Raw genomic sequence first — 23,588 nt, 5'->3', positions numbered from 1 at the left:
CTCAGGTGATGATCTCATGGTTTGTGAGATCAAGTCCCATGTTGGGCTCTGTATTGGCAGCACGGAGCCTGCTAAGGATTCTCTCTCTCCCTCCCTCTCTACCCCTCCTCTGCTCACGCTCTAAGTAAAAAATAAACTTAAAAAAAAAAAAGAGTTGGGTCTTTGGAATCACTTGGATTGTTAGTCTAAGTCTCGATTTTGCTAGTTACTAATCATGTGAACTCAGACATTGTCAATATCTCTAAGTCATCGTTTTCTCATCTACAAAATAGGTATTGTAATAGTAGTACCTTGTGGGATTGCTAGAAGAATGAAACGTGACAACACATGCAGAGTGCTTAGCTCAGTGCCTGGCACATTGTAAATACAACGTAATTTTATATAGGTATAATTTAGATAAAGTCTGATACATTTAGCCAGACGATAAGACTTGATTATCTAAAGGCGAAATGATGTCATCAAGCTACAATCTTGAATATGCAGTCTTTTTCTGAGCAATTCAAATATTTCATGGAAAATATTTTTTGCATTCATATTGTTTTATATGATAGAAAGTAGGACAGTTTGAGAAAAGTGTAACAGGCCAGAGGATGAAACATGTAAGAATTCCCAGAGGAAGAACGCGACTGGAAGAGGAAAGAAAAGCGGAGGTGGGCTCCCTGGTGGCATTTTCTGCCTCTGGGCGGGGGTTATTCTGGAAGGGGCAGAGAATACCATCCTATATTGTCTGACACTCAGGATAAGATATGTTATAAGACCGTCAAACGAGCTGAACGATAATCCTATTTTGCCTCCTTTGTATACTGTACCGTTTAAAAAGCATTTTCACACACCGTATCTCCTGTGATCCTTGCAACAGCCTTAGTGGGTAGGCAGGGCTGGTATCAAGGTCCCCTCCCCGCTGACTAAGATTCCATAGAAAAGGGGCCTTGCACAAGTTTACGCAGAGTTTAGTCTAGAGTGTTCTCCGTAACATGCCCCTTTATCCCTTGACACCTTCACTCCTTCGGCAAGCATTTCCTGAACTCCAGGATGAGGTCAGGCTAACACGTTAACCCGTCCACGCCATACCCGGCATGCACTAGCTCAGGGGACCGAGAAGCCCACGGAGACATGCCGGAGACAACGTCTCGGGTCCGCCGGGTACCGAAACCGACAGCGTGCGCGCCTTAAGCGCGGCTGACAGCGTCGGCGCCTACGAGGGACCGTCCGCTGGAGAGAGCAGGGGGCCGCCGTTCCCGCGCCGGGGCCCGGCGGCCGGGCGGCGGAGGTGAGCGAGCGGCGGCGCAGCCCCCGGGTCACCCCGCGCGGCGCACCCCGGCGGCGCTGCCCGCGGCTCGGCGCCGCACGCTCCTCCTTAACCCGCGACGGGAGGCGGCGGCGGCGGCGGCCGGGCGGTGCGGGGGAGGGGGAGGGGCGCGGAGCGCGGCGCGGAGGCCGGGGAGGAGCCGGGGCCTGCAGCGGAGCCGAGCCGAGCCCGAGCCCGAGCCGAGCCCTGACACTGTCCGTCCGCCTTCAGGCTCCCCGGGAGCCCGGACTGGCCGCAGCCCGAGAGGTGGCAGCGCCGGGGGCCTCACGCGCCGGAGGGAGCGGACCGGACGGGACGGGACTAGAGGAGGCGCTGCCGCCACAGTGGCCGGGGACCGGCGACGGGAGCCGCGGCCTCCCGGACCCTGCTGCCCAGGCCAGCTCAGGGAGAGCGGGGAGTAGGAAAACCCCACCCTCGGGGGCACCCCCGGAGCGGAGGCGGGAGCGGGGACGGGGAGCAGCCTCTCTCCCGGCCGGAGGGAAGACCCTCACCACTCGGGCGAGGCAAGGGGGAGACCCCTGGAGGGGAGACTCTCTCCTTCGTAGGGGCGAGGAAAACCCCCATCCTGGCCCGGGGATAGACCTCCAGAAGTAGAAAGGGGTGATCTTCCTAAAGGAAGCCGACCGAGTGCGACCGCCCCAGCGTGCCTCCACCCCTCCAAACGCACACTCTCAGCAGTTCAGGACTTTTCGAGGCGAAGAGAAAAGGGGGAAATGCCTATGGAGTAGGCGCCCTGCATCCTATCCAGTACTCACGGGGGAGAGGAGTCCTTGCATTGAGAAGCGGGGGACCCTCCAGGGACAGAAGAGGAGTCGGCTTTCAGCCTTTCAGGAGAGGGGAAGAACTGTCCCCTCAACTTCCTTGTACCTAGACAGTGGAACAGGGCAGAGCCCCTCCGCTCAGATCTCCAGCAGACACAAGGAGCCCTCCACTCCCGAAAGATCCACTTTGGGGGGGAGGGGGACTCCCCCAAGGGGGAGGAGACAACTCCTGGTTGGGAGAGGCTCCTCCCCTCCTCCCCAGGGGAACAGGCAGGGTGTGGGGGGTGTGCCACCTTCCCCAGGTAGGACCTCCTTCTCCCCCTCCCCCTCCCCCTCCTCCCTCCGCTCCTCACCTTCAGGGGACCCGGTTCCCCTCCCCAGCTTGGGATGCTCAGCCAAGTACGGGAAGAGCCACCGAGGATGACACGCTTCATCTGCCTTTGAAGAGGGGAGTCCCTCCAACCCCAAACTCCAGTACCAGGTGGTTCCCTCCCTTTGCTGGGGGCACCTTGGAGACAGGTTAGTGCTCTCTTTCACCTTCTCTGTCCTATTTAGGTACTAGTGGGTGTAGGGGCTGAGCTGGTGGCTCGTGACTTTCACTGCCGGGGAAGGTAGGGTAATAACTCAGAGAATCCTCGGGGCAATGTGTTCTGAGGAAGCTCTCGGATTCCAACTGACATCTTGCCGCCCAGGCTCTGGGAAATGGGCTTCTTTAGCGTTTGAGGACTAGACGGATGGGAGTCATTTGAGGTCCCCCCGGAAATGTACGTTTTCATGCTGACGGCAGAGGAAGATCAGCAAACACCTGCATTTTCACAACGCCATCCATACGGCGTAATAATGATGGACACATCCCAACCGGACTCCCATACCCTCCTCCGTTTGGGGGCTTTTTTCACCCCAGAGTGGGCCCACCCCAAAGTCATCGTGGCATCCCAGAGCCTGGACTTGACTAGCCTCCATTGGCATTGCATTTTCTTACCTTGGAACCCTGCCTCAGCTTAATGTCCAGCAGATCGTTTTCTCCCACCCCTGTGGTTACCGTCTCCTGGACAAGATGATCAGCCTGTTCCCACTCACCCTTCCTCGGACACCAGGAGGCCTTCTCTTGTGACATTCCCATTCCTGGATGGAATAAAATCTTCTGGCAATAAACTCCAAAGGGAAAAGGGACAGCCCTCACATCCCAAGGCGAGAAGAAAGGGTGTAGGGAAGTCTAACTCCTCGGTCGAAGTTCCTCCCTGGGGCTGGCCCCGTACCACTGCCCCTGTGCCCTCCGAAGCTCCTGCCCTACACTGACAGGTCCTCAGGAAAAGGTAGATCCCGGATAGGAAGAGAGGGGTGCCGCTGCCTAGCCTCCTTCCACTCTTCCATCCGAATCAGTTGACCACCAGGGAGATTTGACCTCTGATGAGTTTCCTTTCAGAAGAGCACCTAACAGCTTCATCTTGTCCCTTCCTGTTTCTTGTTCGGTTCCGTGTCTCTGGAAGCTTATATTGAAGTTTTCTCTCATGAGACGTGAGCAGGAATCATCAAAGCCCAGACTCTTCAGAGAAGGCAGGAGAACTGTGCCAGGAAATCCCGCTAGCTGAACCGGAGGGGGGCGCTGCGGTCAGCAGGGTGTCTTTCAGGCCGGGGTCGCTAGCTTTCCTGTTGTGCCATTAGCATCTACCTCATCACCTGCAGGCACCTCACAGCCAAACCAAGTGGGAGGCTTCATCCTACGTGATTTTGGTGTTTTCTTCTTCTTTCTCTGTCTGAGCTGTGGGGGGCTGCCTGAGTCCCTAAATGCACGTACTTGGTCCTGGAAGCTACCGGCTAGTAGTGTATGAGGCAGGGTTACGATCCGGCTTTTTACGGCTGTGCTATAGAAGGGTGTGCATGTGTTTCTTCATTCAGGTGAATGTGGCTCCTCTGTGTTTCGAGTGGTTACGTGTGTGTGGAGACAGTTATGCGTGTGCTTTTCACGTGAAACCTCCAATCACCCAGAATCCTATGTTTCTGGTAGGCCTCTAGAAGCAGGTGCTCCTGTGCAAGGACCTAGAGAAGGTGCTGGTCAGGATGCTCCGCTTGGAGAAAAGGCTCGGCCTGCCCTGGCCGGTGGGAACCCTCATGAATGGCTGCACGAAAGTCGTCTCCTGCGGCAGGGCAGCTCAGGGTCAGCCTGGGGGCCACTTCTTCTAGAACTAGCAGGAGAGTTTAATTCCTTTTTTTTTTTTTTTTTAATGTTTATTTATTTTTGACAGAGAGAGACAGAGCATGAGCGGGGGAGGGGCAGAGAGCGAGAGGGAGACACAGAATCTGAAACAGGCTCCAGGCTCTGAGCTGTCAGCACAGAGCCCGACGCGGGGCTCGAACTCACAGACGGTGAGCTCATGACCTGAGCCGAAGTCGGATGCTCAACCCACTGAGCCACCCAGGCGCCCCGAGTTTAATTTCTGATGTCTCTGGTCTCAAAAGCATGAGGATCCTTGGCTCTCAACTCTAGGACTCCCTCCCCCACCTCTTGAACGAGCCGACTGTGGTGTAATAGCAGCTCATTTCTTTACAAAGTGCTTTCCCAGACGCTGGAATGCAACCTGTTGAATGGCTCAGGGCAAACCACGTCCCAGAACTACCAGGTGTCCCACCACCGCACCGTGTAACGGCCTGGCCGGGACTGGGTTTCCCTAATTCTCCCTGCCTCTGTGGAATCCGTTAGAAGCAGATGGCTGTGGGCCTGGATTAAGCTACGATTCCGAAAGGGCCGTTTTCCAGATCGCGTCTTTTACGACGAGATCTGGTTCTTGCTGAAAAACAAGAGATGATATGCCCTCACTCCTTCATCTTCGGAGTTGACTTCATCCTGGCCTCGGTCAGCACCGGGGTGACACGATCCCCCAAGGAAAAGTTTGGGGTTCTGACATCCCGAAAGCTACTGCAAGCTCAGCACAGGTTTTGTAAACCGTGGCGGGCTTTGCTGCTTCCAGTCTTACCTCTCTGGTCTGTTTTCTAGTTTCTAATTTCTAATATTCTCTCCCCTCCTGCCCCATGTAAAAAAGAAAAAAAGCTATACTTACATAACACGTGCTAAATACTTTGAAAATATCAACTCGAGGCGATCGTCACAACAACCCTATGTAGGTGCAATTATCATCTCTATTTTATAGAAGAAACTGCAACACAGAGAGGTTAAGTAACTTGCCTGCGCTGGCACAGCCAGTGGGTTGTGGAGCCAGGATTGAAACCCAGGCGGCCTGGCTGGTAATTGGTAATGTGGTAAACTTAACCACTGCTCTGTTAGTTTTGGCATTCTGTACGTGGCAGGGAGTTATCGCTTCTTAATGCCTGACCTGGCACCATACAGGGAACAATTATTGGCCTTTCAGATAAAGCGGGAAGAAAACCGAGCCTCTTATTTGGGATCTTACATGTCTCATCCAGGATCAGTCTTCCGCTCCAGCAGAGTGTCTTTCGGTTTTTCTCAGCCTTTCCCCCAGTACTGTAGTGTTCCTTAGAGGTCCTGTGGATCTGATGGAGCTGCCCTCTGGCTGCCTTTCCCAGTTTCTATGGGTATTTCCTTTCAGTCTTCCAGCACGCAGAGAAGAATGTAGCCTGACTCAGGTTCTGCCCAAGCCCAGTGGCACGAGGCCCACCTGGAGAGAGAGGTCTGGGTAACTAGGTTGGTCGACTGAGACATGGAAGTACCTCTTGTTTGCTTTTCTAATAATAGCCCTGAACATTAGCCTCGTGCCATTATTTTGGGGAGCATGGAATGCGTGGCAGCCACGAGCTCGTTAAGCTTCATTCACTTCCCTCCAGGGAGGAAGCCTTGGCAGTGTTTATGACCCCATCCCTTTTATTGAAGGGGGAAACCGAGGCATCAGGACTTCAGGGAGCAAGGGGTGGTTCGGGACATTTAGTGTTGGTGAGTCAGTGTCAAGGTGGGGAATAGAACCGAGGAACCTCAGTCTCTGAGCTCCTATGCATTAGGCTGCCCTTCAAGAATGGGGAAGTGGCGAGGGCAAGGAAGTCAGATGGGTAAAGGGAGAATGGTGCGAAAAGATCAGAAGGACCTTTTGCTGCAAGCGTCTTGTAGCCGGTAAGGTTAAGATATATTTTGAGCGCTGGGTGGTATCTGGAGGGCTGACCGGGAGGCTGCTGCGGAGAGGTTAAATTTAACCTCTCCTAACCTGCTTGCCGGGTTGCGGAGAGGGCAGGGCACAGAACAACTAGCAAAAGGCTGAGAGTGCTTCCCCTTCTGGAATTCACGGTGATTGGCGTGTGCCACACGGGTTCTGTAAACCACTTGAAATTTACTCTGTAGATTGTCCCTGTCCAACGTGGGGAGACTTTCAAATGAAGCATCCTGGAAGTCTTCTGTGTTCTTAAGATGAGGTTTCCTAGGGATCTTGAGCAGGAGATAATGGGGGATTCTTTACAGGCCCCCCCCCCCATCCTTTCTGGGGAGGATCAGGGGAACTCTGGTCCTTGAGAACCTGCTGATTGTCATGTTACTGTTCAGCTGGGAAAACCCAGCTGTAGGACCGATTATTGCCCCAGGTGCCCTGCTTTATCCCAGATGTTACGGAGTTTTGACTTACTAATGTGCTAGGAGGTCTGACGCTTCCTGGAATGATTAGATGTCCCTATCAGTTCCCAAGTTTCCATGATTTTTTTTTTTAATATTTATTTTGAGAGGGAGGGGGAGAGAGAGAGAGAGGGAGGGGGAGAGAGAGAGAGAATCCCAAGCAGGCTTTACACTGTCCATGCCAAGCTCTATGCGGGGCTCGATCTCATGAATCATGAGATCATGACCTGAGCTGATATCAAGAGTTAGATGCTCAACCGACTGAGCCACTGAGGTTTCCATGATTTTAAGGCCAGATGGTAGTGGTGGGCTGAAAAGGAGGATGGTGGGGAGAGAAGCCGAGGGTGAAGGGGAAGCCCCTTCATGATGCTATTTATAAACATAACCTTTTTTTTTTTCCTTCCTCCTGTCAACAGTTCTTGGGTTTCAACTGGGTCTCTTGCTGCTCAGTCCCCTGAGGCACTAAGGTGTTTCCCTCAGCCTTGTGGAGTGGGTGTGTCGCTGGTGAGGCCCACAGCACGGGGGACATGTGTGTACATGCAAAGATCGCGTGGGCGGGGACCTGGGGGGTGGGGTGGGGGAGAGGGACACGAGTGAGAACTCTGACCCTGAGGAGAAAGGGTGAATCTCAAGGGGAAGGGTCACCGGTCGAAGAGTGAGCTGACGGCCTGAAGGGTGTGTTGGGAGTCCGGAGAGAGGGTTCGGCGGTCGTATCTGGGGTTGAGCTTTTTTACCTGCAAAGTGTGTGGATTTGTGTGTGCCATGCTTGTGCATATTATCCGGGTGCGGATTTAGAGTCACATACGCGATGTGTTTCTGCCCAGGATTCTGAATGCTGAGGCGCGCCAGCCCCGGCTCCTCGCGACAGATGCCCCGGTGGGGCTCTCAGCAGGGGCACGAGAAAGAAACACCGGCCCCGGCCCCGCATCTCCCGGGCCGGGCCGGTGCAGGCACAAACCCGTCAGGCAGCAAGTGCTCCAGGGGCTTGCCGGCATGGGCCGTAGGGGAGCGCCAAATGGCTACCAAGCGCTTCCTGCCAGCCTTTCTAGACCCTGCAGTACAGGCAGCACCCGGCGTTCTTCACCTTCCCCCGCGGAGACGTCACTCTAGCTACACCTCTCCGCCAGCAGGAGCGCCCAGGCGGTGTGGGTGGCGGCAGGGTGTGCAAACATCAGGCGTGGGCGGTCTGGCAGCGCCAGGAGTTTGCACGGAGGTGCAGCGAGCGTGTGTGTGTGTGCCTGGCTGGGAAGGAAGGAGAGAGGAGGAGGGCGGGAGAAGGGGAGCCAGCTCTTGGCCCCGGAGTGGCTATTTTTAGCCGGGCTATCTGATTGTTACCGGTGTGCACGCAGCCCGGTGTCTCCCGGGCTCCTTGAAGCCCGGCGGGCTGAGAGGTGGGAGGTCCTTGCTGATGCCTTCTTCCTGGTGTTGGTTTGGTGTCTGTGGGCGGGAGCTCGCCAGGGGTAGCCTTAAAGGTGCGAGGGCAGCCCTACTCAGGATCTGTTGCCTCTGTGTGTGACTCTGTGCTCTGCTGGTAATGTACGTTGTGTAGCCGATTGCGATCTCTGGGGACGTGGGCCACCGTTTGCGTGTGTGTCTCGCGTCCGATCTGTCCTTTGCTGGTTGTCATATGCAATTTATGCTTGGGATATACCTCATGTGCCTCAGGTGCGCATGTGTGGGAATCAACAGGGTGCGTGCTCAAATAGAGCTGATACAAAACATCGTTAGAAGTGTCGGTGTGTGCTTCGTTAGTGTGCATTTGTGTTTACTCAGACTGTTTTTCTTTACATGTTCACTTGTGCTATCTATCGGGGATGTTGTATGTAATCAAACAAGCGTCACATGATCGCAGAGTAGACTTTGGCTGATTTTACCTGGTATATGAAGTTTTTGTTTTGTTTTGTTTTTTAATTACATAGTTTAAAATGTTATGTTGCAGGGTTTCAAGTAAGGAGGATGGAGGGAATAGCTCAATTCCGTGGGTGGTTTGATATCTGTCTTAGTCCTGAAGGAAGGGAGGGAGTCCTATTGGCTTGTCCTACGTTAAGATGTAAGGTAAGTACCAATCTGTCATCCGATAGACGATTGGTGATACGTTTTTCGGGGGCTTTGGGAACACTTGGTTGAGGGCCTTCCCATGACAGTCTCCTGTGGGAATTATAGTGCGAAGAAACTCTACTTCCCTGAAAGCGCAAAGATTTGAATATTATTTGCCGCTAGTAAGCAGAGGTTACACTCCCCTATTCTATTTTCCTCTCCCCTTTGTTCTCTTCTGTGCAGAACCCAGAAGTACCATGGCTTCTGACCTAGAGAGTAGCCTCACCTCCATAGACTGGCTCCCCCAGCTGACCCTTCGAGCTACCATTGAGAAGCTTGGGAGTGCCTCCCAGGCTGGGCCTCCAGGTGGCGGCCGCAAGTGCCCGCCGGGCTCACCCACAGATCCGAATGCCACCCTGAGCAAAGACGAGGCAGCTGTCCACCAGGATGGCAAACCACGGTACAGCTATGCCACCCTCATCACCTATGCCATCAACTCCTCTCCTGCCAAGAAGATGACCCTCAGCGAGATTTACCGCTGGATCTGTGACAACTTCCCCTATTACAAGAACGCTGGCATCGGTTGGAAGGTGGGATGGCTTCTGTAGCCTGCGCTTATTTTCAGCCCTTGACAACCTTTTCCTCGACTTTTGTTTCTTCCTATAACCTGGTCCGGTTCGCTCCGACCTGTTGCAGAGATGTGCGAACTTAAAAATCTTACCATTTCCCATCCCCTGCTCTTTTTCAGAGTTGAACAACTTTCATAAGGTATATCAGGGAAACTCCAAGGGATACCGAGCTACTGAGTGTAGTTATGAGGACGGCAGGATGCTTGTTGCTCGTCATACCCTCTTATCTTCTGAGTCCTCAAAAAGGAGATTCATTCATTTCACAAATGCTTATTGCCACGCTGCTATGTTCAAGTCACTGTGCAAGGCATGGCATTGCTCCTTCCTACCTAGAGGTAGGAGCCTCATCAGATTTCCAAAGCTTCATTGCACATAATCGTCATCTTTTAAAGAATCGTATGCCACTAATAATAATAATAATAATAATAATAAGGTCCTTCACCAACACCTCATCCGCCAAGCAAGTCCTAAGAGGATAAGTTGTTTGGCTGGAGCTAAAGGAGGAAGGAAACTCCTCTTCCAGGCAGAGAAGGAAGACTGATGTTCTCAGTCTTTTAGAAGCGCAACTCATCTGCCAATTGTTGAGTAGGACTGGGACTCTAACGCAGTTCTTTCGCTCTGCAAATCACCAGTTAATGTACAAACCAGTTGATGAGCTGGAGACTATTAAAGGAGTTCAGGTTTTCCTTTATGAATATGCCCCCGCCACAGACCACAACCCCCAACCTCACCCAGCACACATAGGCAACGTGGCTTCTTTCCTCCAAATGTGAGCATTCCGTGGGCGGTTGAGAAAACAAAAGGTGGACCCGTGCCGTTGTTTTGCTCCTAATTTATGTTTTGTTTTTATTTACATAAACCGTTTTCAAGTGTTATTCTTTGACCACGGATAGAATGAATTAAGAAACTGGACAGACGTGATTTCAAAAAGCATTTTTTTTTAATGTTTATTTATTTTTGAGAGAGACAGAGACCGCATGTGAGTGGGTTAGGGGCAGAGAGAGAGGGAGACACAGAATCCGAAGCAGGCTCCAGACTCCGAGCTGTCCGTACAGAGCCTGACGCGGGGCTCAAACCCACGAACTGGGAGATCATGACCTGAGCTGAAGTCGGACATTCAACCGACTGAGCCACGCAGGCCCCCCTGGACAGATGTGATTTTGAGGCGTTTATAAACCTATTTTCAGTTGGGTGGAAAGATTGAAAAACTATATAATCAGATTATATATTTCTTTTATATACTGGAAGCACCTGGTGGTCAAGTTTATAGCCATTACCTCCCATCAGTTTGATTTCTGCATTTTCGTGTCTCATTGCTCTTGCTGTCTAGTAGGTAAGTTCCTCCATCAGTAAAGAGGTGCTCAGTTTGCTTGGTACTTGAACTTTATTGTGTGTTATGTCCTTTGGTGTCCCTCTGTGTCCTATTGGAAAATTTTCTGCTTTACACAATGCTCAAAGCTAACTTGCTTCTCTGTTTCCCTAGAATTCAATTCGGCACAACCTTTCTCTCAACAAGTGTTTCCGGAAGGTGCCCAGACCTCGGGATGACCCTGGGAAGGTGAGACACTCCTGTAAGCATTGAAAGAAGGGGCAGGAAGGAGAGAGGAGTAGTTGACAGCCCAGAGTCCTGTGGCTGTTTTAATTATCCAGAAGAGGAAATCATGTTAATTAGAGAAGCAGCTTTATTTTTTCTCAAAGGAACAGCGTGGCTATCAAGCTTGTGGGCCTCCACTGGCATGAGTGATTAAGAAAGATGCTGAAAGGAGCGCCTGGGTGGCTCAGTCGGTTGAGCGTCCAACTTCGGCTCAGGTCATGATCTCACGGTTCATGAGTTCGAGCTCCACGTCGGGCTCTGTGAGGACAGCTGGGAGCCTGGAGCCTGCTTCGGATTCTGTGTCTCCCTCTCTTTCTCTGCCCCTCCCCAGCTTGCACTCTGTCTCTCCCTCTCTCAAAAATAAATAAACATTAACAACAACAAAAAAAACTTAAAAAAAAAAAAAAAGAAAAATGGTGAAATCTTATTTTTAAATAGACTTATTTATGGTAAAGTTGACTTTAATGCTGTCTTTTTTAATGTGTGGTACTCTTTCTAGATGTAAAAAGTGGACTTCAGAACCTTTGTAGGAACTTTTCTGTACAAAAATCCCATGACTTTTATCTTTAAAGGGGAAAAGAGATAGACCAGTTTCTTCATTGGATCGATGTGGACACTAGAGTTCAGGAGAGCCTTGCCTCAGATCACACAGAAGGGAAGGGTTGTGTCTGGACATTTCCAGCTCTTTGAACTAGATACCAATGTTTTGGCCCTCCAGAACAATCCAGGCCTATGTTTGGACCACTGGGCATACCTCTGACATACTCGTTGGGCTTTTAGGACATATTTAGTCCTCAAAAATAGCCAGTTCCCTCAGGATTCTGTGTGATTCTCCATTTCTTTTCCTTTTGCTTTTCTTTTTTTCAAAAATTTTTTTTAACGTTTATTCATTTTTGAGAGACAGACAGAGACAGAACATGACCAGGAAGGGGCAGAGAGAGAGGGAGACTCAGAATCTGAAGCAGGCTCCAGGCTCTGAGCTGTCAGCACAGAGCCCGATGCGGAGCTCGAACTCACGAACTGCGAGATCATGACCTGAGCCGAAGTCGGACGCTCAACCGACTGAGCCACCCAGGTGCCCCTCCTTTTTCTTTTCTTTTTTTTTTAAGTTTATTTAATTATTTTGAGAGAGAGCGTGAGAGGGAGAGAGAGAATCCCAAGCAGGCTCCACACTGTGAGCGCAGAGCCCAATGCAGGGCTTGAACTCAAAACCCTGAGGTCGTGACCTGAGGCGAAACCAAGAGTCGGACGCATAACTGACTGAGCCACCCAGATACCCCTCTCCAGTTATTTTTCTTTTTTTTTTTTTTTTTTTAATTTTTTTTTTCAACGTTTATTTATTTTTGGGACAGAGAGAGACAGAGCATGAACGGGGGAGGGGCAGAGAGAGAGGGAGACACAGAATCGGAAACAGGCTCCAGGCTCCGGGCCGTCAGCCCAGAGCCCGACGCGGGGCTCGAACCCACGGACCGCGAGACCGTGACCTGGCTGAAGTCGGACGCTCAACCGACTGCGCCACCCAGGCGCCCCTCCAGTTATTTTTCTTAATATGACTTATTTGTTGGTGAAAATTCTCCCAAATATCTGCTTTACCAAAGGTGGGAATTTCCGTGTGTAATGATTTTGTTTTCTGTGGGGATGGGTTCTCCTTCCAGGGCTCTTACTGGACGATCGACACCTGCCCTGACATCTCCCGGAAGAGAAGACACCCTCCAGATGATGATGTGAGTCCCCACCTCGTGGGGAGGGGCTGCTTCTGCTCCACCTGCTCCTTCCGCATCCTTTCCCGTATTTTCAGTCCTTTTCTATGTTTGGGGCAAAGGAGGAATGCCCGCAGAGGTGAAACCATGGGTCTTGGGAGGATGTTTAGTTTCTACGTATAGATTTTGTTCTTCCACAATCCTTAGCTATCTCAAGACTCGCCAGAACAGGAGGCAAGCAAGAGCCCACGGGGAGGCGTTCCAGGGAGTGGAGAAGCCTCACTGCCTTCCGAGGGGAATCCTCAGATGTCCCTTCAGAGCCCCACATCTATCACCAGCTACAGCCAGGTAAGAAGTAGAGGTGTCAGGTGCCTAGGGATGCGTGGATGGGGGTGGGGGACAGTTGAGTGGTTTCATATATCTGCCAGTTCAAAACTATGTATTGGGGATTTGTGATGCAGTAGGAGATAAATTGGGAAGGAAGGGGAAAGCACAAGAGGGAAGCTGAGAGGTAGACGTAACAGAACTTGGAGAATGATCAGGGGGAGTAAAGTGGTAAGAAGAGAAGAAGGGGAGCCAGAAGGTTAGGAGAAGGGACGATGGATGGAACATAAGAAAAGGGCTAGAGGTAATCGTGGTAGGAATAAATGAGACAGAAGGAGAAAATGATGTTCATTCACTGAAAAGTCAGGAGAGGATGACGGCAAGCCAGGGAGCTTGGTGACCATTCAAGGGCTGTTTTGGTCCTTATTTAGGACATGCATCAAGTCTTTCTTACTCCTTTTTGCAGGGCACAGGATCTGTGGATGGCGGAGCAGTGGCGGCCGGGGCTCCAGGCCGAGAAAGCGCTGAGGGTCCCCCTCCCCTGTATAATACCAACCATGACTTCAAGTTCTCCTACTCAGAGATCAATTTTCAGGATCTAAGTTGGTCCTTTCGCAACCTCTACAAATCCATGCTGGAGAAATCTTCCTCCTCTCAGCATGGTGAGTCTGCACTTGGGATGAGAGCATGAACGTCTTCTGCTTATACTTGTACTTCTGAATGGGTGGTGACGTTCTCTTCTCTCCCATCTGTCTTATTTTTTTTTTAATGTTTCTTTATTTTTGAGAAAGAGACAGAACATGAGCGGGGAGGGGCAGAGGGAGAGGGAGACACAGAATCCGAACCAGGCTCCGGGCTCTGAGCTGTCAGCACAGAGCCCGATGCGGGGCTCGAACTCACGGACTGTGAGATCATGACCTGAGCTAAAATTGGACGTTTAACTGACTGACCCACCCAGGCACTCCTTTTTAGTTTTTTAAAAAGTGTTTATTTTTGAGAGAGAGCGAGCATGCAAGTTGGGAAGGGGCAGAGAGACAGGGAGACAGAAGATCTGAAGTGGGCTCTGTGCTGACAGCAGAGAGTCCTGTGTGGGGCTTGAACTCACCTGAGCCAAAGCCTGATGCTTAACCAACTGAGGCACCCTGGTGTCCCTTTTTCAACTTTTTAATGTCTATTTATTTATTCTGAGAGAGAGAGAGAGAGAGAGAGAGAGCAAGCACGAGAAGCAGGAGGGACAGAGAGAGAGGGAGAAAGAGAATCTCAAGCAGGCTCTGTGCTGCCAGCACAGAACCCTACATGGGGCTCGATTTCACGAACTGGGAGATCGTGACCTGAGCCGAAACGAAGAGTTGGACGCTTAATCCGCTGGGCCACCCAGGCGCCCTGGCCTTTTATCTTATTTTTAACACAAGGGGAGGGTGGTCACTGGTCAGGGGAAGCATCTCATAAAATAAAATTGTTTGTGGAGTCCAGCCCTTCTGGCTTAGTTCTGAAGGACAGCCGTTTCAAGAGGCAGGCTAGGTTATTAGCTTCAGAAAGTGAGTTGGAGGGATTCCCCTTTCCAGAACGAAGGGCAGTGACTTTATGGCTGAACGCAGGTCATTTAGAGGATGGCCACGAGGGGGCAGCAGTGGTATCCTTACCCTCAGAACTCCTGCTATGTTGTGAGACAATTTTTTAGCATTTTTATATTTATGTCGGTTTTTAGCAGGAAAAATCTCAAACACCTGCAAAACTAGAGAAAACTGTATAATAAACCCTTACGTTTCCAACTTTAACACAGCCCAGTTTTAACAGCTACCAATATATTTTTTTAGTTAATTTATTTATTAAAACATTTTTTTTTTTAAGGTTCTTTATTCATTTGAGAGAGAGAGGGGGCACAAGCAGGGGAGGGGCAGAGAGGACAGACAGCATCTGAAGCAGGTTCTGTGCCATCAGCGCAGAACTGTGAGTTCACGACCGCAGAACTGTGAGTTCACAGCTGAGATCAAGAGTTGAACGCTTAACCAACTGAACTACCCAGACACCCCTGTTTATTTTTGAGAGCGAGAGAGTGCGCATGTGTGAGCTAGAGAGAGGCAGAGAGAGAGGGAGGGAGAGAATCCCAAACAGGCTCCATGCTGTCAGCAAGGCTCAAAACCACAAACCACGAGAATCATGACCTGAGCCGAAACCAAGAGTCAGACTCTTAACCAACTGAGCACCTAGGCGCCCCTAACAGCTACCAGTATTTTGTTCAGCTTGTTTCGTTTACCACCCAGATTTTTTTTTTTTAATTGGAGTAATTTAATGAACTTCTCAGACATATCATCCCGCCTGTAGATACGATATCAGTATGCATCCTTAATGATGAAGACTTGGTTATTGGGGGAGGGGCAGGAGAGAGGGAGACACAGAATCTGAAACAGGCTCCAGGCTCCGAGCTGTCAGCACAGAGCCTGACGCGGGGCTCGAACTCACGGACCGCAAGATCATGACCCGAGCCGAAGTTGGACGCTCAACCGACTGAGCCACCCAGGCGCCCCTATAATTTACTTTTTAAACTCCACCTGATTTCTGACTTCTTTTGAGACCATGGTTCCGGGCCTCCTGCCAGGTCCCCGAAGAATAGCACAAAGAGGCACATGCTGATCTTTTTGCTGAAATTTCGGCAGTTGCCACGCTGTCGAGGCCCTCCCTCTGTGAAACCTGCAGAGGTGGGGGAGCGGTGGGAGGCAGACGGGGCCCAGGGCACCCTTGCTGTCCCAGAACGCCCGTACCCTTTGAAGCCTGGGGTTTCTGGCCTCCCACCTCCAGCCCATGGAAATCCCTCTTGGCCGAAAAACGCGTTGCCCGATTGGCTCTCCTGCTTGCTCCCGCTCTGCAGGCTTTTCGTCTCTCCTGGGGGACATGCCGCCCTCCAACAACTACTACATGTACCAGCAGCAGCCGCCGCCACCTCAGCAGCAGCAGCAGCCGCCGCCACAGCCGCCACCCCAACAGTCCCAGCCGCAGCAGCAGCAGCAGGCAACGGCCCAGGGCCCCTCGACTGTCGGGGGCGCGCCCCCGCTGCACACCCCGAGTCCGGATGCTTGTACCCCCCCAGGGGGGAAGCAAGCTGGGGCCGAGGGCTACGGGCCTCCCTCCGTGATGGCCATGCACCCACCCCCACTGCAGCACGGAGGCTACCGCCCGCACCAGCACCACCCGCACGCCCATCCTGCCCAGCCACCGCCTCCGCCGCCACAGCAGGCACCAGGCCAGGCTCCTGTCAATAGTACTGGCTTCGGTGAGTAAGGACGTGCCGGGAGGCCCCGCGGAGGGCCGACTGACCCCCCCGGTTCAGACTGTCGCCTGGAGATGCGGTCGGTTCGGAAGTTACGGTTCGCTCCTCCGAGTGAGCCGAACTTGCCACCTGGGGCTCCGTCTTCTGGAAATCTCGGACCAGCCGCGATTGCTGGACGTAGTCTCCGGCCTGCGCGAGAGGCTGCCCATCCCTAGAGCGCCGGTAGCTCTACCAGTCCTCAGTCTCCAGGGGGGGAGATTGCGAGATGGTGTTTGTGATGTGACTGAGGACCTGGCATGCGGGTGGCCCGCCGTCGGCTGGCTGCCGGCTTACCCTTCCCTCCGTTTCTTACCCACTTGCCCCTTCTCTCTCCAGCCTTTCCTCCTGACTGGTGCTGCAATATCGACTCCTTAAAGGAAAGCTTTAAGATGGTGAATCGGCTCAACTGGTCCAGCATTGAACAGTCACAGCTCTCAGGTTAGTGGTGAAAAGGTGGTGACCGGAGGGCAGGGGAAGACAGTGTTAGCGGAAAACCCAGTAGGAACCAGAACCAGAAGGGGAAGTTTGAGGGTGAAGGACTCCACTGCTTCCCCTCCGTATTTCACAGGGTGGACAATGCCGATTTTCTTTTCAAAGTAATTTTCATTAATTTTGCCTTAACGCACTCAAAGTATGGCGGTGTTTTTATCCTAGCCACTTCTGTCCCCGGAGAGGGAAGGCTGTCAGGAATTCAGAAACCTGGACCACCATTTTGCAGTTTTTTTGTTTGTTTGTTTATTTTACATTCATTTATTTTTGAGACACAGAGTGAGTCACAAGCACAAGGGAGACACAGAGCACAAGCGGGGGAGGGGCAGAGAGAGAAGGAGACACAGAATCTGAAGCAGGCTCCAGGCTCCGAGCAAGCGTCCAGCACAGAGCCCGACGTGGGGCTCGAACCCACGAACCGTGAGATCATGACCTGAGCCGACGGCGGTCACTTAACCGACTGAGCCACCCAGGCGCCCCGCCATTTTGGCGTTTTGTCACCGCTTACTACCAGCGGTGTAATTCGGCTACGGCTAATTCACTCACTCACTTGGAAATTTTCTTTTCTTTACCAGTACGATGGAAGTTATAAGAAGAATTTAGTAAGGAACAACTAGAAGAAGAAGAGTTTGAAAACATAGAGCCCCAAGAGATGTCGATTACTGCTAGCAATGAGTATAGCCAGTGGTGTTGACTTATGATGTGGCTGGAACAGTGACAGGGGGTAGATACGGTAGGGGCTTGGGGACCTCTGCAGAGGGTAGCATTTCTTGCTTCTCTGTTTGCAGAACTGATGGAGTGTCTGCGACAGGCAGAGCAGAAGAACTGGAGCCTCGACCAGCATCACATTGCCAATCTGTGTGACTCGCTCAACCACTTCCTTACTCAGACTGGTCACGTGCCCCCCCAGGGGGGCTCCCACCGGCCACCAGCCCCTGCCCGTATCGCTGACTCCTGTGCCCTTACCGGTGGCAAGCAAGAGCCAGCCATGAACCCAGGTAGTGAACAAAGCAAGCTGCCGAGGGGGTGGAGCTTGTAATGAGAAGGGAGGGGGAGGCAGAGGGCAGAGCGGAATTGAGAAAAACCGTCTGACGGGCGGTGACCCACACTGGGCGGTGACCCACACTGGGCGGTGGGACTAGTTTGGCTGCTATGCTGACTGACTGAACAGCTCTCCTGTCAGTAAAGTCCTATACGGAAAACCTGTGTGATTCCTTCATACACCTTAATTTGGGAGACTAGAATTACTTAAGGAAAGGGAAGGGAAAGGGCCCATTCCAAATTTGTGTCTCAGCAACCCCTACCCGCATCATATCAGGTGGAGTTGAGATTCACTAGTTACGTGAGCTTCAAACCAGTGAAATGAGGGATTCAATGATCACGTTTCTATATTGGGTCATGCTTCTAATAGCTATGATATTTCACAGTTTTAGGGACAATTAGGGTCCCTTTTCACACGGAGTGGGGAAGACTGATAGCTCCCGCAGAAAGCCTTTACGCCTGCTGGAGCTACAGAACAGAGTAGGGAAGGGAGAAGACATTCAGAGGAGGAAGCATTACTCCCTTTCCTTTCTCTATTGGGCCGTCCTTCATTGAGTATAGTGAAGCATATTCAAGTAACTCAAATAATTCTTGTCTTGCTTTGGCAGTGAACTCTTATGTGCACCCACAAGCCCCCCACCTCTACCCTGGCCCGTCACCAATGTACCCAATCCCCACCCAGGACTCAGCAGGATACAATCGCCCAGGTAAGAGCCAGGAACCTTTTTTCTCCAACAACCCAACGCTGTCTACCCTGACGAGTTGTCTTGTTTTCCTCTGGTACTGAGCCTGCCTTCTCTTTCCTTTTGACCTGCCCCTGCTGGGAGTGGGTGAGCCTTCATGATTTCCAAGGCCAGAGGGCAGGCCCCTTGCTAGGGAGGTATAGGTCCTGGAAGCCTAAGGAAGACTGACTGACTTTATTTATTTATTCCTTAAAGTCTTTTTAAAAATGCTTATTTATTTTTGAGAGAGAGAGAGACTGAGTGTGAGTGGGGAGAGAGGGAGACACAGAATGCAAAGCAGGCTCCAGGCTCCGAGCTGTCAGCATAGAGCCCGACGCGGGGCTTGAACTCATGAACCATGGGATCGTGACCTGAGCCGAAGTCGGACGCCCAACCGACTGAGCCACCCAGGCGCCTCAAGACTGATTTGCTTTAAACGTAACTTGTGCCTGCAATAACAAAAGGAAGTAAAAGCATCCATATAAACGAAAGATGGAGAACATTTATGTCTAGCTTTGTAATCTAGATGGGAGATATGCTCAGGCAGTTAAAGTGAACACGTTATACAGATGGACCTGCTTTGTGCCCATGTCTGCATTCCTGTCACCCGGCTTCTAGTATCAGGGGCCTGGGACTGAACTATCTCTGTTGCGGGTGGGGGCGGAGTGGGGGGGAGTTGAAGGAAGACCGTAACTTGCCATAAATAGTATAAAATTAACTGGTTGTTCACTTCAAATCACTATTATTTTCCCGCCTAACCCCAAGTGTTTTCAGTGTTTCGGGTGACATCTGACACTTTCTCCATGTGTTCCTTATCCATGTAGTACATATACAAATTTCTGTTCTGTGATTTCATGTAACAGTACATTCTGTGCATTTTTTTTTTCATTGCTACGTGGTCTTCATAAATATAATTCTTAGTGCCTGCCTACTATGACATTGCCATGCAACCCTGTTTACTCTGGTTTATTTCCTGAGACCCAGCCGGAGTGGTGGCTAAGCAACGAAAATAATTCGGGCTGATAAGGGCAATAGTTTCTCCAGCCCTTCGTGGAATTATTTGGGGCGGAGCACTGCCTGTCTAGGTTGCGAGAATAGCTTCCCATCCGCTCCCCTTTTAATTTCTTCCTGTCTTTCCGACAGCACACCATATGGTCCCTCGGCCACCGGTTCCACCTCCTGGTGCCAGTGAGGAGATCCCTGATGACTTCGACTGGGACTTGATCACTTAGGGCATCACGGAGTGTGGCCACGAGCCCAAGGCTGGGTGGTGAAGTCTGGCAGTGGGGCAAGAGCAGCCCCAGCCCATCCCTTCCTCCTTGCCTGTATATAGTTATATATTCTCTTTTTTTCTTGCTCTGTCAGAGAAGCCACCGCAAGATGCTGCCGAAGATAACCCCCCCCTTTCCTGCCTCCTTCTTCCTCTTTCTTCTTGTTTTTTTCCCCTAATTCTTTTATTATTATTCTTATTATGGTATTATTATTATTATTATTGTTATTATTATTATTGGTTATATGCTGTTCCCAGTCTCCTGTCCCTACTCCACGGACCATGTCCACCCCTTGCTAATTTAAAATCATCTGGCTGGAAGGGGAGGCCCCGATGGCTGCAGAGAAGGGTTTCCAACTTTGATTTACCTTTCTCTTTGAGAAACTCGATGCTAATCCCACCTTTTGGCCCTAAATCGTTTTCCTGTCAGTTCAGTCCAGTCCTAGAGAAGCCACCTTATCGAGTAAAAGGGATCTGAAACACTGCTTGGCAGCCGCGAATTTGCAGGTTTTACTCAATGGTGCTAATTTTGTCCTCCGAGCTCTTCCTTGTCCCTTTATATCTCCAATCCTTCCTTCTGCCGAGCCTCACTCCCCATCAAGGGCAAGAGCGATGGAGGGTGACGATAAAATCCTAGTGGAATAAGAGGTCTGGGGTGGGCCGAGTCAAGTACTGTAGAGGGGCGATAGAATATAAAACAGTCAGAAATTGGGTATATGCTACTAGAAACTTCCATTGGCTCGTTCTAGCCCTCTGTCTATTGGGGATAGATTTGGTCTTGGCCGGAACTCTGCTTCTGTGATAGGGACGAGGACAACCATTCAGTATAGGTTGGGCTTTTAGGAGATGGCTTCAGTTCAACCCTTCTGAGTTTTCAAACATAATTTCCTCTGGAAATCCACTGTGGCTCTTATTTGCATTTACAAATGATCCTTCAATCCCTTTTGCCCATTCGGCAAATTTTATTTTGTCCTCCTCCAGCTGTTTGCTCAGTTCCTTCCCTTTTATTTTTCTTCCCCCATTTTCTGGAACTCCCAAGAAAGAAAAGTGAGCCATTCTCGCCCTCTTAGTCTCATCCTATGCTAGGACAACATGGGAATCTCTTTCCCGCTGATCATAGCAGAACCGAACCTTTAGTGGTAGCGGTGGGAGGGTGGGGGAAGGAAATAGGAGTCGGCATACACATGGGTAGGGAATATTGCAGTTATTTAACTATGTGGGCAAATAACTTCTCTCAGAATCCAGATCACTGGGGCTGAAACTTTTGCGATTAGGCTTTTGAGGGGTGAAGGAGATAGGTTGTGGGGAGTACGTAATCTAGAGGGGAGAGTTTATGAGGATCAAAGGAGACTCCCAGAATAAGGTACGGGGACAACTTCTCTCCAACGAGGAGTGGCCATGAGTTACTGTTGCAAAGTACTTAATGTGTACTTAATGTTAATTGTTGAATATTAGTTATGAAAGGGAAAAACAATTTTACTTCTGTTTTCATTTCCCTGAATGTTCGCTTTCTGGAAGCTACAGGACAAAATGTAAGGAATGGACAAGGCCACTCTCTCTGTGATTTCTGCTTTTCGTTCACATTCTTTTATTTACCGATGATTTCCAGGAGATCTACCTTTCCGCTCCTCGGCTTTTCCCCCTCACCCACCCCTCCCTCTCTTTGTAAGGGGGTTATACACGAGAGCTTGTTGAAGAAGGCTGAAGCAAAGGGGCAAGAAAGGGCGGTTAACTAAAGAGCACTTTATTTCTGTGAAGTTCTTTGTAAGAAATGGGGGTATGAGTGGCTTGAATCCCCCGTTGTGTTGGAGGGCAGTCAGTGGGGTTGAAGTATGACATAATATTTCCCATTGGGGAAAGGAGAATTTCTCTCAGAGGGTGGCAAAATGCCTTTGCCCCGTGTTCCTATTCTAGGCATCTGTTCCTTATTCCTTCCAGTCAAGGTGCCTCCTACATACACCCTGCCATCTGTTCTCCCCAAGATTCCCCCTTTACAAGTGATGAGTGATGATCACTTCTCTTTTCTAAGCCTCTTTTCTACTCAGATCCACGCAGGATCTGCGAGGGTAGACTAAATTGTACATGTAAATGTTCCTTGTTTATAATTCATCTGTGTCTTCTGGAAACTAGTCTCATTAAGGCTCTGGCGGGCAGCTGGAGTAACTGAAATTTGGGACTAGGGCTGAAGATCGCCTCTCAGACCTCCTGAGATTTTTAGCTCCCTTCCATTGAACTCAGCCTTGCTAAATGGCACAGGACAAAGCTGACCCTCTTTGGGCCTCAGTTTCCCCTCCCCTCCATGCAATGGAAAGAATACTACTTTTTTTGGAGAGTCCGGCATTGCTGGGCTCCAAGTATAGTTGTTGTTGTATTGGGTGATGTGTGCAAAACCGCAGGAGCTCACTGCCTACAAGAGGAAATAGGGGAGAAATTCGGAGGAGAGGGACAGAAGGAGCAGTTACTTGGTAGAGGTCCACCCATCCTTGCTTTCCTCTCTTCAACCCCCATGTTTCTGGTTTGGTGAGTCCTTCATACCACCCATAATGCTTTGCATTGGTGCAGGCTGGCAAGGGGGTGTTTGGTCTCACAAGTTGTTGTTGTTTTTTGCATGCTTTCTTAATAAAAAAAAAAAAAAAAAAAAAAGGAAGACGAATGTTGACGCTTTTATCTTACTGGTGCCGGTCTCAAATGTCTTTTGGCCAGGGTAGGAAGGGAGAAAAGCGGAAACATTTGTTTTCAGCTGGCCATGTAGCCCTCCCCGCCCTCCCACCACTGGGTTTGATTGGTTGATTTTGAAATTTTTTGGTAAGATTCAGGGGGAAAGAAGAATCAAAACACATGCTTTTATTTATTTTTTTTATTATTACTTTTTTTTTTTTTTTAATTTTTTTTTTTCAACGTTTATTTATTTTTGGGACAGAGAGAGACAGAGCATGAACGGGGGAGGGGCAGAGAGAGAGGGAGACACAGAATGGGAAACAGGCTCCAGGCTCTGAGCCATCAGCCCAGAGCCTGACGCGGGACTCGAACTCACGGACCGCGAGATCGTGACCTGGCTGAAGTCGGACGCTTAACCGACTGCGCCACCCAGGCGCCCCTATTATTACTTTTTTTAATGTTTTTTAAATTTATTTTCAAGACAGAGAGAGACAGAGCACGAGCAGGGGAGGGGCAGACAGAGAGGGAGACACAGAATCGGAAGCAGGCTCCAGGCTCCGAGCTGTCAGCACAGAGCCCGATGCGGGGCTCAAACTCCCGGACTGAGAGATTGTGATCTGAGCCGAAGTCAGTCGCTTAACCCACCGAGCCACCCAGGCGCCCCACAAAAAACATGCTTTCAATACTGCTTTTTAAAAATGCTATTAAATGTAGTAAAATCTGGTTGGGAGAGGCAGTCACCCCTTGTAGCTTGGTGTGTGGACTAAGCGACCTTGCCCGTGTTCTGGGACATTTCAAAGATTAGAGGGAGGAGCTGGCTCTCCATGTGAGACTTCCTGTCAGTACTTACAGGTACTTGCCGAGTTTTTCATAAGAAAACGAGGGAATTCCAATTGTAGGATTTTTTTTTCAGACTACATTTCCAAGGATTGGAACTCTCACAAGGAACCCAGAAGTAGCAACTATTGAATCTTTATAACTGTGCCATTCCGCCCTAATATCCTATATACTAAATGCAGGAGTTTGGGAATTCTACCCACGGTCTCGTGAAATACGTTGGGACTTCCAGAAGCCTAGCTAATTGCTGTTAGAGCAAGCCTATAGCAACCCACTATGAGATTTATTTGTTGTTTATTTAGAGATTATGATATATATATATGTATATATCATATATAAA

General features: G+C 50.5%; 1 protein-coding gene across 2 annotated transcripts; it reads left to right on the top strand.

Moving 5' to 3' along the window:
- The first annotated feature begins 1,454 nt into the window (after window positions 1–1,454).
- On the top strand, window positions 1,455–22,400 carry FOXJ2 (forkhead box J2). 2 transcript variants are annotated; one of them, XM_030321611.1, is made up of 11 exons: window positions 1,455–2,589; window positions 8,921–9,267; window positions 10,790–10,864; window positions 12,556–12,624; window positions 12,808–12,948; window positions 13,391–13,586; window positions 15,794–16,195; window positions 16,568–16,669; window positions 17,509–17,718; window positions 18,370–18,468; window positions 19,627–22,400. In XM_030321611.1, the coding sequence occupies exons 2-11, from the start codon at window positions 8,935–8,937 to the stop codon at window positions 19,713–19,715; spliced, it is 1,716 nt and encodes a 571-aa protein (XP_030177471.1). In that variant the 5' UTR covers window positions 1,455–2,589; window positions 8,921–8,934; the 3' UTR covers window positions 19,716–22,400. The 2 variants fall into 2 exon arrangements, with proteins under 2 accessions (XP_030177471.1, XP_030177472.1); XM_030321612.1 differs by lacking the exon at window positions 1,455–2,589 and adding an exon at window positions 7,250–8,695.
- Window positions 22,401–23,588: the final 1,188 nt, after the last annotated feature.

This window comes from Lynx canadensis, chromosome B4, assembly GCF_007474595.2.
Source record: "Lynx canadensis isolate LIC74 chromosome B4, mLynCan4.pri.v2, whole genome shotgun sequence".
NCBI lineage: Eukaryota > Metazoa > Chordata > Mammalia > Carnivora > Felidae > Lynx > Lynx canadensis.
This window is presented reverse-complemented; position numbering and strand designations above follow the sequence as displayed.

Bases quoted from the DNA above. Each gene is read 5' to 3' on its own strand.
- FOXJ2 (XM_030321611.1), top strand. From the start codon at position 8,935: ATGGCTTCTGACCTAGAGAGTAGCCTCACCTCCATAGACTGGCTCCCC. The intron at 12,625-12,807 runs GTGAGTCCCCAC...CACAATCCTTAG, and splicing joins GACACCCTCCAGATGATGAT to CTATCTCAAGACTCGCCAGA. The intron at 16,670-17,508 runs GTTAGTGGTGAA...CTCTGTTTGCAG, and splicing joins TGAACAGTCACAGCTCTCAG to AACTGATGGAGTGTCTGCGA.